Source organism: Antechinus flavipes, chromosome 4 (genome assembly GCF_016432865.1).
Source record: "Antechinus flavipes isolate AdamAnt ecotype Samford, QLD, Australia chromosome 4, AdamAnt_v2, whole genome shotgun sequence".
NCBI lineage: Eukaryota > Metazoa > Chordata > Mammalia > Dasyuromorphia > Dasyuridae > Antechinus > Antechinus flavipes.
The window spans coordinates 455,806,804-455,825,205 of NC_067401.1; the positions used below are offsets into that span (position 1 = coordinate 455,806,804).

At 38.7% G+C, this 18,402-nt stretch overlaps 1 protein-coding gene across 1 annotated transcript in view; it reads left to right on the forward strand.

Moving 5' to 3' along the window:
• Positions 1–18,402, forward strand: part of NEGR1 (neuronal growth regulator 1) — a 1,051,293-nt gene that overhangs the window by 795,517 nt on the left and 237,374 nt on the right. The window contains exon 5 of the mRNA XM_051999426.1: positions 1,833–1,953. Within this exon, the coding sequence (XP_051855386.1) occupies positions 1,833–1,953 (121 nt within the window). The remainder of the gene's footprint in view (positions 1–1,832; positions 1,954–18,402) is intronic.

The following is an 18,402-nucleotide window of genomic DNA, read 5'->3' on the forward strand; positions in this document are numbered from 1 at the left end:
GTAATTAAACTAACCAGTAATTAAACCAACTTTTGTTGCAAGTGATTATTGCATCTTCAACAATAGCCAGAAATCATAAAAAAAGACATAGTCTCTTTGTGTGATTAGGAGAAAGATGTGTGAAAAATTCATGGAACTCTAAAATCTAAAAAAAATTGAAATTGAAGGTCACCCAGAGAACAACAGAGAGGGAGAATAGAGATTGGGAACATACAGAAAGAGGGTACAAACATGAAAATAGAGCATCACCCAACCCACCAAACATTAAGCTCCTAATATTTACCAGGTATTGAGTATTCAAGCAAAATAAAAGATTGTCCTCCCCTTAGCTTCCATATATTTAAGGTAACAGAGGATGCTGGGAAGATCACTAGGAGCTAGGTCAAATCCCATCTTAGCTTCCCATTGCCTGTGTGACTTTGAACATGTGACTTACTCATCTCTGGCTCCAGCTTCCTCATTTAATCAACAAGAGGATTTTACTAAATGGCCTCAGAGATTTGTTTCAGCTTCAAATCTATTGTCCCATTTTCTCCCACTCTGTAATTGAAGATTTAAACAAGAAAAAAAAAAAAAAAGGTGCGGTGGACATATAGAAAGATCAAGGGATAGTCATAGCCCAGCTCTCAAGTTCCACTGATATCTTCATGATATCAAGAGAAGGCAAAAGTAATTCATGGACTGTTTGGAGGACCCCTTGCGGGGAATTCATAGGGAGGAAAGGATAAATTGCCCTGATAAGTCGCCATCTGCATCACTGGGGAGAGTACTAACATCAATGAAATCCTAAATCCATGAGAGTATTTCAGTGATCAAAAGAGAGAGAATGCATGTGCACAGTCTGTTCATAGCTCAAGATAATTGTTGGGGTATTATGTAAGTATTTGGGGCTTTGTTTTAGTGAATTTTAGGAACATGTGAAATGTTTTAAATAGAAAATACATAAGCAATTTCTAATTTGTTTTAATCCTCCTTTTTTCATCCTTAACTCTTTTAGATTTGCAATCCTGCATTATTTTCACTTTGTTCTAAAGAGGGACTTAATGGCCACTTCTCTGCCCCGCCCCCCTTGAGACTTTCTCTTCTGCCTTAGCCTCAGCAAAACTTCGAACCCCTATTGTGGGGAAAAAAAGAAATATAAAATGAGCTTGGAGGTGGGATAATTTAGGAGCCAAGTACCACCCTTCACAAAACCTGATGAACCATCAACAATCTGCTTCACAATAAAGGCCACATCCTGTCGGAAGAATGCTTATGCTGCTATGTCTCTCTTCCCATTTTCTCCATATAGAAGGAGTATTATACCCCATGGTGTTTTATGACTTCCTAAAGACATCCTAAAGAGATCCAGATCACTTGGCTATTTTTAGATTCCCAACATGTCTAACTGAGTAAGTCCTTTGCCTAAGGACGATAATCCCCTAGAGTGTCAACCTCCCCCTTGTTTTATTAGTAGTGTTCATGGCATTCACACATTTTTAGAATAACATTTTTTTTTTCCTTAAGAGGAAAGACACATTATAAAGTGTTTGTCTGGTACGCTCCTCACACCCTCTCCATCCTCCCCCCTCCCACTCCTCATCTCACTTCTCAACACAGAGAGGAAAATGGATTACCTTTACACTGCACTCCCAGGAAACATCTATTTGCTGTTCAACTTGAAAAATGCAGCTGAAAATGACTGGTTTTGTATTAGCAACATAAAACATAGAAAATGTGATGTATTAGCCTATCAGGTATAAGATTACTTTGAATATAGAAAGAATAAAAATATATACGTGCGATATTTCTGCAGTTGATTTTGTTGCTTACAAATACTTTTTCCCCCCCAGTTGCCCCCACAATCCAGGAAATTAAATCCGGCACAGTGGCCCCTGGACGCAGCGGATTGATCAGATGCGAAGGAGCAGGTGTGCCTCCTCCGGCCTTCGAGTGGTACAAAGGAGAAAAGAAGTAAGCGCTTCATCTTTGGGGTTTGGGTTTTGCTTGTTTGAGAGCTGAGAACGATGAACGGATGTGTTTGTGTTAATGAGCCACCAAGTGGTCTCTTAAATTGGTCTGTACTCCTCTTCTAGGCAGATTTTTGTAGTCTGACCTGGGCCCCATGGGGGAGACTAAGGAGCCAATTCTACCCAGAGGAACTGTCCAGTTGGTTTCTAGGACACTGGAAATGATTGTCATTTTTTTTCTTCACCTCATTTCTGAACCTACAGTCTTATACACTCTCTCAAATACTCACAGATGTATGAGATGCACTAGTAACTAAGACATTTGGAACCCTAATAGTCAATCACTTTTAAAGTCAGTCTCTCTCTCTCTCTCTCTCTCTCTCTCTCTCTCTCTCTCTCTCTCTCTCTCTCTCTCTCTCTCTCTCTTCCCTCTCTACCTCTGTCCCTCTCTCCCTATCTTTCTCTCTTTATCTATCTATCTGTCTGTCTTTCTATCTCTCAAGTCAGTGTAAGAGCAGCTAAAGAAATCTGGACAATGTTTCAGCTTTTCCATCTATAAAATGGTGATAATAGCACCTATCCCCCATGGTTGTTGTCAGGATTAAATAAAACTATGTAGTTTTGCAACTTTGCAAATTGCAAAGTGCTTCTGAATGTCAATCATGAGAGTGATGGTGATAATGGTGTCTGGGTACTCATTGAAAGCAACATCTTATTCATGCCCTCCTTGGATGTCTTTTTGTTGTGTTTCATTTATTCATTCATTCATTTTTATCAAATCTTCATACACTACGGTGTGCTTGGATAAGATGAAGCAGAAAAAAAGGAAAGGCTATTTCGCCTCGAAAAATGAAGATATAAAGTAGAAGTGTTTCAGGGAGTCCCATGCGAGAAAGCTCTATCTCTGAGTTACAAGATGGAACACAGTGTTTGATGTAAAGATAAGCATTTAAGAGGTAACTACTGTCAAGCATTGTAGGGAAAGGAACAAATGATGAAGGAATAATTTGCCCTATGGAGATTCCCATGGGTCATCTTGTTCACAAATCTGCCACTGACGGTGGAACCAAGAGATATTTTTTTGAAGGATACTCAAGTTAATTTGAACCATTGAGTCATCATAGAATGCTTCCTATATTCAGATACTCTACTGGGTCCTGGAGATGACAAAGGCACAAATAAAACTAACCTTATTCTCAAGCAGTTGATATTTTACTTGGAACAAGGGGGATACTCTGGTAGTTTGATTCAGCAAGTATACATATAAACAGAGACAAATTAAGGCACAGTCATTTCAGCAGAAACCAAACATGAACAGTGGCGTGGAGGTAGGAAAGTGATAAGAAAGGAGACTTTGTGGAAGAAAGAAAGTAAGTTTTAACCAAAGTTCAGCCCTTGTTATGTTCTTCAAGTGCTTTTCTTGACTCTAGCTCTAAAACCTCCTTCAGTCCCCATCCATTTAACGTTCACTTGGTTTGTCTATATATTCTATCCTCACTTGTCTAGAGGCAAGTCATGTCCTTTTTGCATCCCTAGCACCAAGCACAGTGCTTGGCACAAAACTGCTTGCTTGGCTGTGTATTGATTATCTGTTCCTTGAAGAAAACTAGAGATTGCAAAAGGCAGGAGTGATCTGTGAATGCCTTTTAGTAAAGGGGAACAGCTATTCAAAGGCTGAGGATGGAACAGCAAGAAAAAGGAAGAGTAAATAGATCACTTTAACTGGAACAGCATACAGGGAATGAATGGATAGCATAAGAAATGATGAGACATGGTCTTCTCCCCATTATTCTTTTAAGAATCCATCTTTTCTATCCTTTTTCTTCCAACACTGAGACATAACCCCACCGCCCCAAAGTGGATCCACATTTTGCTGAAGATGTAGGGATTCCATTGCTTTTTTAGATCCCTGAGTCACATCACCTTTTCTATGATTCCAAGGGCATTTAATTGGGAAAAAAGAAAGATCATGTTTTCTAATGACAATTAAAGTATTCAGTAGAATGGGGCATGTATTACCAGTACTACTGGCCTTTAGTACCACTAGGCTTAAATCAACCTACTTCAATAATCATGAACCTTTTCTCTTGCCCTTCTCCACTTCTTGTCTCTATTCCAGTATTTATAGTATAATCCCAGTGGATGCAAGTCTCACTATAGAGGGTGCTAGTGACTGGAGATCCATGACAACTTCCTTTTTTTTTCTCTAACTTCCTCTCTGAAAATGTAATAAATTGCATCAGTTACAAGGAAAAAAAAAAAACTAACTTTTAGCCTAGGTGCAATACAACGTCCTCTCAGGTTCAATAAAACCCGGCTTCTATTACTTTAGAGACTTTATACTAAATGAAAATTTAGGAATAAAATTACAGTTGCTCAGAGTCCCCACTTAGAAAGTAGTAGTTTGGCTCTCTTCTAACTTTCAATTTGCATTGATTTCTATATAACCCCTACCTTTTGGGAGGTGAAGACAAAATCCATGTTAGTGACTGGCTTAAAGTGATTGGATCCAGTGATTGGATTGAATTGGATTAAAAAAATCAAGCATAGTTTTTCTTTTAGGAAATCTTTTAAGATGGGCACTTGGGAAAGTGCCCAATAAGGAATTTGGGTTTTCTTGACATTCCCCCTGGTCCTTGAAAAGTTTAGTACAACTGATGACTTTAACCCAAGTCTGCCACTCCCAAGCTCTTATGAGATCAATGGTCTTTCTCAATCTCATTTTCCTTTGACACACTCAGTCCTCCATTTCATTACTACATCTGTCTGTGGACCCTTTCCTGTCAATCCTGCTCAGCCCCTGAGGTTGCCATTCCTTCTTCTCTGCTGGCAGATCCTGAAGCCCCAAGTTCCAAACTGATCTTCTATTTGATATCTAAACTATAGGGCGTGACTGAATCTCCCCAGCCAATAGCAACCTATTTCCTTTATGTCCTCATTTCATTTCATTCAGTGGATTTCAGGATTTCTAAATCAATCAATGCACCTAGTATAAAGTCTTTGATTGACACAGTGATTCAATAAAGGTGTTCACATTTAGTTCATATGTCTGATTTACCGATTCAATCTCAAAGCCTAGAGTTCTGTAATAATGAGGTAGGAGTGGGGTGCACTTTTGCTGTGTTTGCTTGGCCAGTCAAGCCATTTTTACATCATTTTTAGAAGTTCAGAGTTGGAGAGTCCTCAGACCATCCACTCACGTCTTTCATGAAAAACAATTCCCTCCACAATATGCCTAACCTTATAGAAATGGACTTTAAAAAAAAAAATCAGTGTTTTTAATAAAGGCATGGATGGCATATTTGTCAAATTTAGGATAGCCTAAAGTTGGAAAGAAGTGTTAATATATTAGAAAATGGACTGAGGAGCAAACAATCTCCAGGTCCCTGGAGTCTTCACTGGAGTAATCCTTTCAAATTTGACATCTAAATATTAATGACTATTTCAAGTTTGGCCATATAACCAATTCTAAATCCATTCCATTTCCATTTTTTTCCCCAGAAGAATAACAAGGAACACTGTATTACTTGCTAGAAAATCAAACAACATCTAGTTATAATACTTCTAGGGCAGCTCAGGAAGATTCATTCTTAAGAGTTCAAAGCTTGCCTAAGACCCTCATTAGCTGTGTGATCTTAGGCAAGTCTCTTCCCTCTGTTAAATTAAGTTTCCTTATCTGTAAAAAGAACTAGAGAAGAAAACAGAAAACTGCTCCAGGGCCTTTGCTAAGAAAATCCTCAAATGGAGTCAGAAAGAGTCAGACATGACTAAAAATTTTAACTGAACAACATTGATAATATTTCATTGAGCTAGAAGTCTTTTAAAAATGAAAAATAGAAAAGAAATAACTTTGAATGACTTGTTCCTTATAAAGCAATCCATCAATGTTCATTGAAACAATTCTAGTTCTTTGTCATTTACATTTTTTTTTTAAATCTAAAAGTTGACTCACTGTATACTTATATACTCTGGAATTTACCACAAATTGAGTAAAACTGACAGACTTATAGTTGGAAAACTTCTATTTTCTTGGTTCTTTAAAAATCAAGGTATTTGCCTTTCTCTACTCCTCTTCTGATCATCAACATTTGCAATGGTGGCTCAAGAATCTCATCTGCTCATTCTTTCAGGAACCAAAGATATAGTTCATCTGGTCTAAGCAACTTGAATTCATCTGCTTCTTGTTGGATTTTTCCGAAATGTATAAAATCAGATAATATTTGGAAAGTTTTTAGCATAGTATCTATAGTCATGTAGCAATCCTTATTCCTGTTGGATGGTTTTCCTTTGGGTTTGTCTGTCCAGCCATGGCCAATAAGGCAACAGAGACCAAATTGCCGTGGCTTCTTTACTCACAATGAAACACACTCTACCACTAGACTTACAATTAGGCTGGTAATATTTCTATATTACATGAGACAAAGAAAGAAAAAAATGCCCACTCATTAGAGAGCTAGTTATACAAAGAAAAAGTGTATGCTTGTTAAGAGGAACGTAAAGCATTAGTTACGGAAAATAGAAAGAACGTGTCCTTAGGACAGCTAGTTGAACTAAATCAAAGGGGACCATGTATCACTTGTGAAACCAGATAAAGAAGGAGACTCTATGTCCTTGGGCCCATGAAATCCTTCTTTTGTAGCAATTAAATTTTAGTTGCAATTAGAAGAGGAAAGAGGACATGGAAGAAATCCAGCCATTCATTATAAACTGGTACCAAAGTACGTGCGGGAGACGTACCTAGCAAAAACGTAGAATACAAAATTAAGTGGAGTCTGTTATGTCAAGTCAACATACCATATTTAGCTCTTAAAAATACACTTTAAACTTTTCCTTAGGCAAGTGCTTATCTCCTTATCCTGAGCATCAAGTCCCTATTCATCATTTTTGTTCAATCCTTTTCTACTCCAAAGATAATTCTTTTTGGTGAAGATGCTCAGAATTTGGGTTTTTTTGTTTTGTTTTGTTTTGGTTTTCATGTGAATCTCCAATAACCACAAGGCCTCTTCTCTGTATAGTAACTGGCAGTTTATAGATAATCATCCTAAAATCACAGCTTGATTTATTTTTCTGCTAAATGTATTTCTTTATACATATCTCCCTTGAAGCTCATCTGCAGTATTTTTCCTACTCAGCCAGGCTCCTAAGAGTCCTTTGCAATAATCTGTCAGCTCAGTATCTGAACACCCAGAAGAGTTTCAAGAATTGTGTTTAAATTTACTCTTCTCTTTCCAAAAGTAATTGGTGTTTGTTTAGGAAAATCATTTTTGTGGTAATTATAATTCTAAGGGAAAATGTTGATTGAGCCTTCTTTCTTAGGCCTGAAATGCAAACATCCTTGTGAAATGCAAGTCTTCTCTTAGGCAATTACCATTGAAAAGAGAAGTGAGAATTTATGCACAATTCAGGATTTTTTTTTCATTTTCCCTCTTTTTTTTTCCCCTTAACATTAGCAATTTCACTTTTCCTTAAGACTTGAAGTAGTTGGAAAGGGCAGCTCAGGAAGATTCATTCTTAAGAGTTCAAAGCTTGCCTAAGACCCTCATTAGCTGTGTGATCCTAGGCAAGTCCCTTCCCTCTGTTAAATTAAGTTTCCTTATCTGTAAAAAGAACTAGAGAAGAAAACAGAAAACTGCTCCAGGGCCTTTGCTAAGAAAATCCTCAAATGGAGTCAGAAAGAGTCAGACATGACTAAAAATTAACTGAACAACATTGATAATATTTCATTGAGCTAGAAGTCTTTTAAAAATGAAAAAATAGAAAAGAAATAACTTTGAATGACTTGTTCCTTATAAAGCAATCCATCAATGTTCATTGAAACAATTCTAGTTCTTTCTCAGCAGAAAGGGAATGGGAAGAAAGACACATACAGGTGGATAGTGTTGACAAGGAGAGTGTGGTTGAGGTCAGTTCAAATCTGTTTAGAAAAGCGAGTTGTTAACTATTTAGTATGAGTATTGTTGCCATTCAGTTGTTCAGTCATGTTCAATTCTCTATGACCCCAAATGGGATTTTCTTGCAAAGGCACTGGTTTATCATTTCTGTCTCCACTCATTTTCCAAATGAGAAAACTGAAGCAAATAGAATCACACAAGTAGTTAGTGTCAGAGGCTGAATTTGAACTCAGGAAGATGAGTGTTCTTGACTCTCCGGCAAGCACTCTATTTACTGTGAAACTGAACTGCCTCTCAGTCTAAGCATTATATCTCAGAAATTGGAAAATATTGCTTAGAAAATTAAGACTTTTTAATTGTCTAGATTTAAGCGATTGACATGCTAGTAATTCATAGTAAACCTAAAAAATGTATCATGCGTTAAATTCTTCCTCCAAAAGTCAGTTGTTAAATATTTCAACACAGTTGATTGTGGAGAAGGACCACCTTTTTTTCTTAGTCACTGGAACAAAAAAGAAATGATGGGTAATAATGCAGGAGGTTTTGAAGTATGGAAAAGCAGTGTTCAGGGATTTCTAGAGAAATGCCTTTATTTCTCTCTGTTAAGTAACAGGAAAGCTCATTTGCCAAAAATTGGGCAATTTATAAGAAGCTTGGGAAGGTATGAACCAAGCCATTGAGACAGATGTTAATCAAGAAAGAATGTAATGCAAGTATGAGTGTGGAGATCAGGTGATCAGAATGAGATTAGAAAAGATGGATTTGTATTAATGACACTGAAGACTTTTGCTAAATGTAGACTAAAGGCTGGATGCCCAGACACCAAAACCCCAAGGACTGTGGGTGACTTCAGGGGTAGGATTTTGAATGGCTGTGGAGGATCCCTTCCCCCAGGTCTTTGACAGTAACTATTTAAAGTCTTTATCCTTTCCAATTTGTTTGAATGTGTTTGAAGAAACACATGGAATGCTTATCAAATTTGCAGTTGAAATAAAACAGGGAGGTTGAGCAAATAGAATGGAATATTTTTAAACAAATAATCCTTGTCGATCTGGAGCAGTGACACGCAAACAAATTAGATTAAATGAAATAAGGAGGCACATGAAAGACACAAGCTAGTTTTTAAAAAACAATAACATAAAGCTAGGATTCTGTAGACTTTACAGTTGCCCAGCCAGAGGTATGGAGGAGAGAACAAAAAGAAGAGGAGGACAATGAGTGTTTAGTTTCCAGGAAGTTCAATCAGTTTTAATGACTTCCAAAGAAGTCATCATGAGCAGCAGCTCTGTCAAGTTCGATCTACATTTAGAGGGTTGACTTCAGTTCTAGGTGCCCCATGAAGGATGAAGGATGATGACAAAATGGAATCTGCCTTTTCAGAAGAGGGGAACCTCCAAAGATCATTATTATTAGGTTATTTATTAACATATGTTATATATTAGTATTATAGGATTATTTATTAGACTACTAGAATGGTCTAATAAAAATTAAAAGATTTAATAAAAATATAGCAACTGATCACATTTTGAAAGATCCACATCTGGATTTAGGATGGATTGGCTGTTAGTCCTATATAGCTCCAGAGGACAATTGTTGCTTTATTGCTATTGATGATCTTCCCAGTCTCTAAGAACCCACCCAGTTTTAAAGCCAGAGAATTATTTTTGACTCTCATCTCTTGCTCTTCTCTACTTTACTTAACTACTTCGGATACCATATCTGTAAAAATGCAGCATTTCATCTCCTCCTCCAGAGGAACCTGATATGCCATCACTGGAATCCTACAATGATCCACTAACTGGTTCTGGCTCTGAGCCATCCATCCTTCCTGCCCCTCCTGAGTCATCTTTCTAATTGGCTGTTCTTAGTAAACATTTCTTCTACAATGACATTCATCATGACCACTCCACACCCTAATGTACCATGCAATCCTGTACATGTCTGGGCTGTAAGAACCTCAAGTGTAGCATCTGCCTTTTACCTTGATTTGTATCCACTCCCCTGCCTGAATATAAGGAGACACTTCATGAACTGTAGTTGATTGACATGAAAACAGGATAAGTTGAGTTTGAATCTCACATGAAACTTTGTGACCAGGATGGAGGTCCCTTGACCTCTCCTTCTCAATGTCTTTGTCTGATCTTTTAATGATCATTTAAGAGAGAGAGAGAGAGAGAGAGAGAGAGAGAGAGAGAGAGAGAGAAAGAGAGAGAGAGAGAATATCCATGTGTGTGTATCTTGGCAAACCTGCAGGACTCTACCTGTTATTGTTATTATTGTTTAGCCTCTGTAACCTGGTCTCCAAGGATGACCTTTGGGGTTGGGTTCCACCATAACCTTCTTCTGTTTAAAATCTCTCCCTTACTTCCAGGTCTAACTCAGGGACAATGTTCTCTCTCCAGTTTTGCCCGAGCCTCTTATTGAGTCCCTTAGTCCACCTTGCCCCTTTCCTTTGCCCATATTTCATCTCTTTTGCACTGTTTATTTGTATGTGACTTTATAATACCAGAGAAAGTAAGACAAGATAGAGATTGGTTTTAAATCTTTAATGTAGAGTTTAAGCTAGTTGGTCGGATAAGACATTATGTGAGTATACAATCTTATAGGGGAAACAAAGGCAGAGAAGGGGGGAGAGGAAGGTGGAAGAGCCATGATTCCAGGAAAGGATCATAACTTAATTCTGACAGGATAGGGGCCAAGATGAGAAGGTAGAGGGCAAAAGGCAGGGAGGAGAGGTGCAATACTCAAAAGGAAGAGGATTTATCCTAGGTAATGCACCTGGAGTTTATGACACAATGGTATATAAAGGTGTTCAGAACACCAAAGGTTTTCCTGGGGTCTTTTTAAACTCGTTTCCAGTAGGGGAGTAACTATGATTTTTATTTTTTTTTTAAATTCAGGGCTCAACATTTTTCCTCCCTTTAGAAACAAGATACTTGGAAGTAGAATCTGTTTTGGGTCTGACCTTCAAATCCTCATGTCTAATTTAGGATTATGTTCCCCAGAAGGGGCACATCAATGTATGTTAAATCAATGATTGATTGTTGAGCCAGATTTCTCCTGAACTGGACTGAAGTACCTAAGGAGTAGCCACTTCCCCAAATGGCATGAACGCCTTGCAAATCCACCTCCCCCCCAAAGATGTTTTCAACATCTGGATATTAGAATGGGAATTCTTGAATTGAGGGGGCCATTGGACTAGATTGTGTTGGGTTGTTCTAAAGCTGAGATTCTAGGCTTCTAGAAAGACAAAAAATGACAACAGTAATTCTCCTGGGGAGAGTAACAATTCTCATTTTATAAGGTACTAGGATATCACAGCACCTTTCAGCAAATACAATCTTTTAAAATACAAAATGGCAACCCGCTGTAAGAGAACCGACAATTTCCTTAGAGAATTGGGCTCTCAAATATAAACTAACTTGGAATATGCTATGCTGATGTCGGAATAACTAGTGTAAAAATGTAGGGTTTCTATTCCTGTGTTAAAAAATGCAATCACCAACCTGCTTTTAGATCAGAGCTAGCTAGAATGTGCCTGCTTGGGTGGATATCAGTGTCTTTGTCGACATCCAAGCCTGGGGCCCAGGAAGATGCAACTTCTGATTACTTGTGATGAATAGAACTTCTCCCAGCTTTGAAAACAATGCTTTCCTTGCTCTGCCTGGTTTTGGGCAAAGGGCCAATTATCCCCATGCTTTGTGTTCTGTTTTAATGAAGAATTGTTCTCCCACAGTCGATTTCCCTCTCATTTTTCCTAAAGACTCTCTTTTACTCCCTCCCTCCCCATTCCTCCCACTGCTCTTATCCCTCCTTCCCATATTTTGGTTCCCCCTTCTTCTAACTCATTCTCCATGCTTTTTCCTCTGCCTTTCTCTTCTATCCCTTTACTCTCTCCCAGAGTCACCTTACTTCTCTGTAACAAAAGGGGTCACAAATGTGAAAATTAATTAGAATAGTAATATTAGAATATCGATAAATTTTAAAAATCCTAATGGAATTATCTTGTACCTGAGTGGAAAAAAAAGTTAAAAATATGAATACTCTTTACCTCCCCTCTCACACACACACATACTACACACCTACACACACAAGCACACACACACACACACACACACACACACACACACACTGCACCCCTTCAGAATTGATGGAGATCTCAATTTTAAACATTGGCTGTTTAAAAGTAATATATGTCAATTTGATTCTGTTTTTTTTTAATATTAACATATAGTCTCCAAAGAAAATCTCCCAGAATCCCCATAAGTGTCCATTGCCATGTATTCATCCTATTCTAATCAATCAATCCACTTTAATTACGTGTCTACCTACTGTGTGCCAAGACTGAGCTATGTGTTGGGGATGCTAAAGTAGAAATGGGGAGTGGGTTTTAGGAAATGTTAAGGCCAAAGAATCACATCACCCAGCACCTAGTCATCTTGGGAAGAACTTCTCCTCCCTCAGTGAGACTACCCCCTTCCATAGGAGACCTGCAGGTACCATGTGTTGGCAGGTAGATGATGTGTTTCTCTGGTCACAGCAACTTCTAAAACCAGCTACAAACCATAAATGTTCATAGGGCACACCCTGGGTGAGGATTCCCATCAGCCCTTCCCCTGCCCCTTAGGGCTAGGGCCAGTCGACCACTTCCACTAGGAATTGAGGTACATCTCTGCACTTGCTCTCTCAGCACCTGTGATTCCCAACCACAAGGTGAGTGTCTACTGAGAAAATCAAGGTTGTCTGCAGAAGTAAAGCTCTGCACAAGGACGGGTTTGAGGCTTGGGATATGGCTGGGATCTCATTTATATAGCAGACTTGGCTAGAAACCTCACTCCAGCTTGGGAATAGGATGGAGAGACCCAGCCAGTGGAGGCCAGGCTCTTCTCTTAGAGAGCTGTCTTCATCACAGGATCACCAGCTACTCTGGTTAGCAGCCAGCCTAGTCACCAGATCTTCCAGGGTTTGAGAGAAGTTCTCCATCTCCTATGAGATGATGCCAGCTGAAAGTCATGGACATCAGATAACTGGCCAATGGCCATGTAGTCTTGGGCATTAAGGGACCATCTTAGTGCCCAGATCTGGAGTCTAGCAGACTCATCTTCTGAGTTCAAATCTCCTCTCAGATTCTTCCTAGCTATATGACTCTGGGCAAGTCACTTTACCCTGATTGGCCCCAGTTTCCACAGCTGTAAAATGAAGGAAGTGACAAAGCACTCCATTATCTATGCCAAAAAAAAAAAAAAAAAAAAAACTGAAATGTGGCAAAAAAATAAGTCAGATGTGACTGAAAAATAACTGAACAAGAGCATAAAAGTATTGTGACCAAGACAGGATCTGATCCAAAGTATCCTGTCTATAATTCCATCCCCAAGTGCTCCTCCCAGACTCATTTATATAATTCTCAAAATGTTATGAAGCAATTTATACAAATTATCCCAGCTAATTCTGACAGCACACTGTAACAATATTTATAAGTACCTTAAGGTTTCAAAGCATTTCACATGTATTCCACTTGATCTGTTTTTCAAAATAAGTTTTCATTGATGATTGTGTGTTTTTTTATATGACAAATATAGAGATATTAAGCTCAGTCCTTGAGAAGTCTTTTAATTCACCATAGAACAATTGAGCTTTCAGTCCAAGAGAATTCAGCCTGAAAGCAATACAGCAATCCACACTCAGAGCATTGCCATGTTTCAGATTTAAGCATTAATATAATAAGAATAACAGAAGCCTAATTAACCTCCTTATAACAAACACCTATTGGAAGAGATGGAAAGGGGCAAAGAATGAAGGAGGGAGAAAGGGAGAGAGAGATCCAGATAATTTCCTATTTTCTTCAATTTTTCATTGAGATGTTTTGGGATTGCTTAGAACTAATTGAAGAGATAGAAAAACAGAGAGAGACAGAGACGGAGAGACCAAGAGAGGGAAGAAAAAAAAAATGAGGGAGGGGCGAGAGAGAGAGATAGAGAAGGAAAACTTGCAGTATAATTTATTGAAAGGAATAGGTTAAAGATAGAGAAAAAAAGAAGAAATACCTTGGGAAAAATATGTACAATCATGCAAAAAAAAAAAAAAAACAAATAAATAAATAAAGGAAAATAAAAGAAACCCCCTATTGACTGTGTATAAAAATATATTTCATTTTGTACCCTAAATCTTTTATATCTCTGTCATGAGTTTGAATAGGATGTTTCACCATTAATCCTCCAAAATAATAGAATTAATCCTTTATAATCATGTTTCTTACAGTTCTAAGATTTGTTTATCTTTATGATGTTGTTGTTCTTGTCTAAATGATTTTCCTCATTCTGCTCCTTCATTAGATCCTCTTAAGAGCTCTGTGAGTTAAGATGCTATTCTGACATGTTTATGTTAATATATTTTTAAAAATCTTATGAGTGAGGATATTGAGGCTGAAAAAATTTACGTGAGGGTCACATAGTTGCCAAGTATCTGGGGCTATTGATCAGTTGATTCAGTTACATCCAAGTCTCTGTGACCCTTTTTAGAGTTTTCTTGGCACTGAGGTGCTTTGCCATTTTCTCCTCCATCTCATTTGACAGATGAGGAAACTGAGGCAAACAGGGAGAAGTGATTTGCCCAGAATCACAGAGTTACTAAGTATCTGAGGCAGGAATTGAACTCAGAAAGCCAAGGTGCTCTGCACACTATGGCGCCACCTAGTGTCCCGGGGGAATGTAACCCTTTTATGGAACCCATCCCAGTTAATGGCTCTACATAAAGGGGAGATTGATTTGGCTGTTTGTTTCACTGTTGTTGTTTTCTTTTTCCCCCAATGAAATCAAGTGTAATTGCATTTCTTTCCAACTCCTCCTTAATGTTCCTTATTTTTCTATTTGGGAAAGATTCCTTCCTGCACAGGCTAGCCTCCAAATACTTCATGAGAACATCTTGTCTTTGCTCTGGAGCTGAAAGCAATCTCAGAGGTTCCAGTTCAGTCTCCCATTGTACAGATGAGGAAGCTGAGGCCCGGGGAGGGGGAGTCACATTGCCAAAGTCCCACAGGCAAACTCAGAAACAGGTTTTGAACGCTCTTTCTCAGATATTCTGATTGCTGTCCAGCTCAGGTCTGTAACTAGAATGCAGGTGCTCCATGAATTTGGATAGATACATATATATGTATGTACATACATATGTGTGTGTTTGTGTGTATTTTTCCCCACTGCTGACTGACATTTAACATTTCCTCAGCAAACATGATTCTGAGAAAGGACCCACGAGTATTCTCAGACCTCCCCAGGGAGCCAGGGCCCACCCCCCCAGGTTAGACCTGAGCTCGAAGCTGAGGACAGCCACTATGTCCCCCATGACTGGTGTTCTTCTAGTGGCTTCCATGCGATTTGGGCTCAAAGCCTGTAGCTCCCATGACTGTGCTGGAGGCTCTGCAGATTGCCACTGCCTTCCTCAAAAATGAAGCCCAGAAGGGAGCCTCCTCCTCCAGCTGTTTGGGCCCAGGGCTGTCTCAGAATATTGGAAGGCTACCTCTCCTACCACTGGGATACACTGTTCCTCACTTCTATAACCTCGAGCACCATTCTATGTGTCTACATAGGTAGAACTCAGTATTTCAAATCAAGCATGGGAGAGATTGGGCGCTCAGCTGAATAGATAGAGTCCCAGATTTGGAGTCAGGAAGATCTGAGTTCAAATGTGGCTTCAGACACTACTTGTGTGACTCTAGGTAAGTCACTTATCCCTGCTTGCCTCAATTTCCTCACATAAAATGAGCTGGAGAAGGAAAGGGCCAACTCCTCCAGTGTTTCTGCCAAGAAAACTCCAAACGGGTCATGAAGAGCTGAACACGAATGAAATGACAGAACAGTGGAGGAGATTAGTGTAAAAAACAAATTATGACTCTTTAAATCAATTTAAAGGGAATGTTTCTGCTTGTTGTTGTTTTTCATTGTTTGAAAGGGACAGAATGGCAGTGTCTGAAGAACTCAGAGTCTCCGTCAGGGAGAGCTGAGTTCCCATCTTGCTTCTCTCTGCTAAAAGTTGGGGGGTCTTGGAGAGTTCAGATATTCCAGTGTTCCTAGTCACTCTCCCAGATTTAGCAGAGGAGGTGTTGACCACCATTGGTGTATGGAGCTTCCTCATCAGTGAATTCCCATCTCTATTCTCAATCTAACCCATCCTTCACTTCGTTGTCAGAGTGGTCTTCCTAAAAGACCTACTCAGTCCTCTACTCAGTATATTGAAGAGACTCCCTTCTAACTCCAGAATAAAATAGAAAATTCTCAGTTTGGCTTTTGAAACCTTAATTCCTCTTCCTAACTTTTTACTCTTTTCATCCTTCACCAGCCTCTGGTCCAATGACACTGAGTTCTCAGATGTTCCTGGTGCTAGATATTCCACTTTCCCAGTGAACTCCTTTTCTGTGATTCCTCCCATCCTGGTACATTCTCCCTCCCCATCTAACTCCTCACTTCCCTCAGCCTCTTTCAGTCTCCCTCAATCCCTCTGAGATGAGCCTCCATCTGCCCTGTATTTATTTTATGTGTACAAGGTTATTAGGGATCTCCTCAAGATCAAGGACTGATTTTGCTTCCTTGGTAACCCCAGCATTCTTATGGCACCGGGCACATGAGATGTATGTAAGTCCCACTTTCTCCAAGGAGTCTCTCCCAAGCGTCTTCAATCCTTCCTTCTGAGATGAGCCTCCATCTGCCCTGTATTTATCTTGAGTGTGCAGAATTGTTGGGTATTTCTCTCCCATTAAACTATGATCTCCTCAAGACCCAGGACTGATTTTGCTTCATTGACATCTTTAGCATTTGTTATGGTGCCAGGTACGTGAGAGCTATTTAAGAAATGCTCAGTGAATCATAACTCCTAATCCTTTGTTTCCAAGGGAGGAGATGAATTGGAGAAATTCTTCTCATGTGGAGCTAACATCCTCATCACTCTCTCCATTCTCCTCTATTCTCCCTTCTGTCACTCATCCAGATATGCTTTTATTCATTCTATAAACATTCATTGCAAGTCTCCCATGGATGAGACATTGTGCTAAATACCATGGGCTGGAATGATAAATCGAGAGATCTCTGTCCTAGAGGATCTTATGATCAATAAGAAAAGACAAGATATTACCACAAATCACTGTAACACATGAATCAGTTGACATTTTAGTACAGATGAATAGATGAATTTATTGGATTAAAAATCTTTTCATTCCACTGATGTTACCTAGCAGGGAACAAGACCTAAAGTGAATAGGAACAAGAATGAGGTTCTTAATCATTTCAGAATCTTTAACATTTAACAACAGTCTGGTGAAATCTATGGGGACCTTCCCAGAATAATGATTTTAAATGAAGAAGATAACAATAGCTATTTTTATTGTTATTCAACATTTACATAATATTTTACATTTTCAAAGTGCTTTATGAATATCATTTCATTTTATCCTCACAACAACCAGGGGAGATGGGAACTATTACCCCTATTTTATAAATGAGGAAAGTGAGGCTGAGAAGGTTGGTTGTTATCCTTTATTCCCTAAGAGGACTGAGATAACATCACTATGTTGAGTCAAGGTACGAGCATGTCTGACTTTGGCTGATCAGATTAATATGAACTTGGAGTGCTCCACCACAGATCAGGCACAAATAATCTATGTGAACACCTGAGGTGGAGATGGCTCTAAATTTGTGCATCCCACAATTCTTTTGGGCTACCGCAATTCTGCTTCTCTCAAAGAGCCCAGCACTTTCTTTGATGTGGACAAGTCATGATGGGCAGTCTCCTATCATGCACTGAGGAGGTTAAATGACTTGTCAAAAGTCTTCTACCTAATACAAGTCTGAGGTTTAAATTGAACTCAGGTTTCTTTACTCCAACTCCATCAATCTATCTAGTGTACAACCTCTCTGTCTATGAAAGAAACCAATTTCATTGAAATCTAGTTATGTTTTTTTTTTAAGTCCCCAGTTAAGAATCCTGCATTAGAGGGAAATTATAATTAAACAGAAAAGAGAGAGGAAAAATGTCCAAGCCTATGGCATTACAGCCTTATGGTTATAAAGTGAGGAACCAGAAAAGCCCAAGTGCTGGATGCCCAAAGCAAGATGCCTGGAGAGACAAGATGAGAAATACCAGAGTTAGGATCCATCATTGGACATGCTTTCTTTCTACAATTTTCTTTTTTCTGGTACAGGTAAAATTTAATACTTGTCAGAATTTCCAGATACATTTTTTACACTCAATTTAAAAAAATAATATTTTATTTTTCATAATTATATGTAAAACCTTTTAGCATTAAAAAAATACCCCCTTCCTTCCCTCTCATTGACAAGGCAAACAAGTTGATAGAGGTGATATATGTACAATCATGCAAAACATTAAGTTATGTCATGAAAAAAAAAAAAACAGACTCCCTCCAAAAAAACAAGAGAAATAGATTTTTTTTAATATGTATTAAACTGCATCCAGACTCTATCAATTCTTCTTGCAACAATGGATAGCATCCTTTAACATAAGTCCTTCAGAGCTGTCGTAAATCATTGCATTGCTAATAAGAGCTGTCATTCACA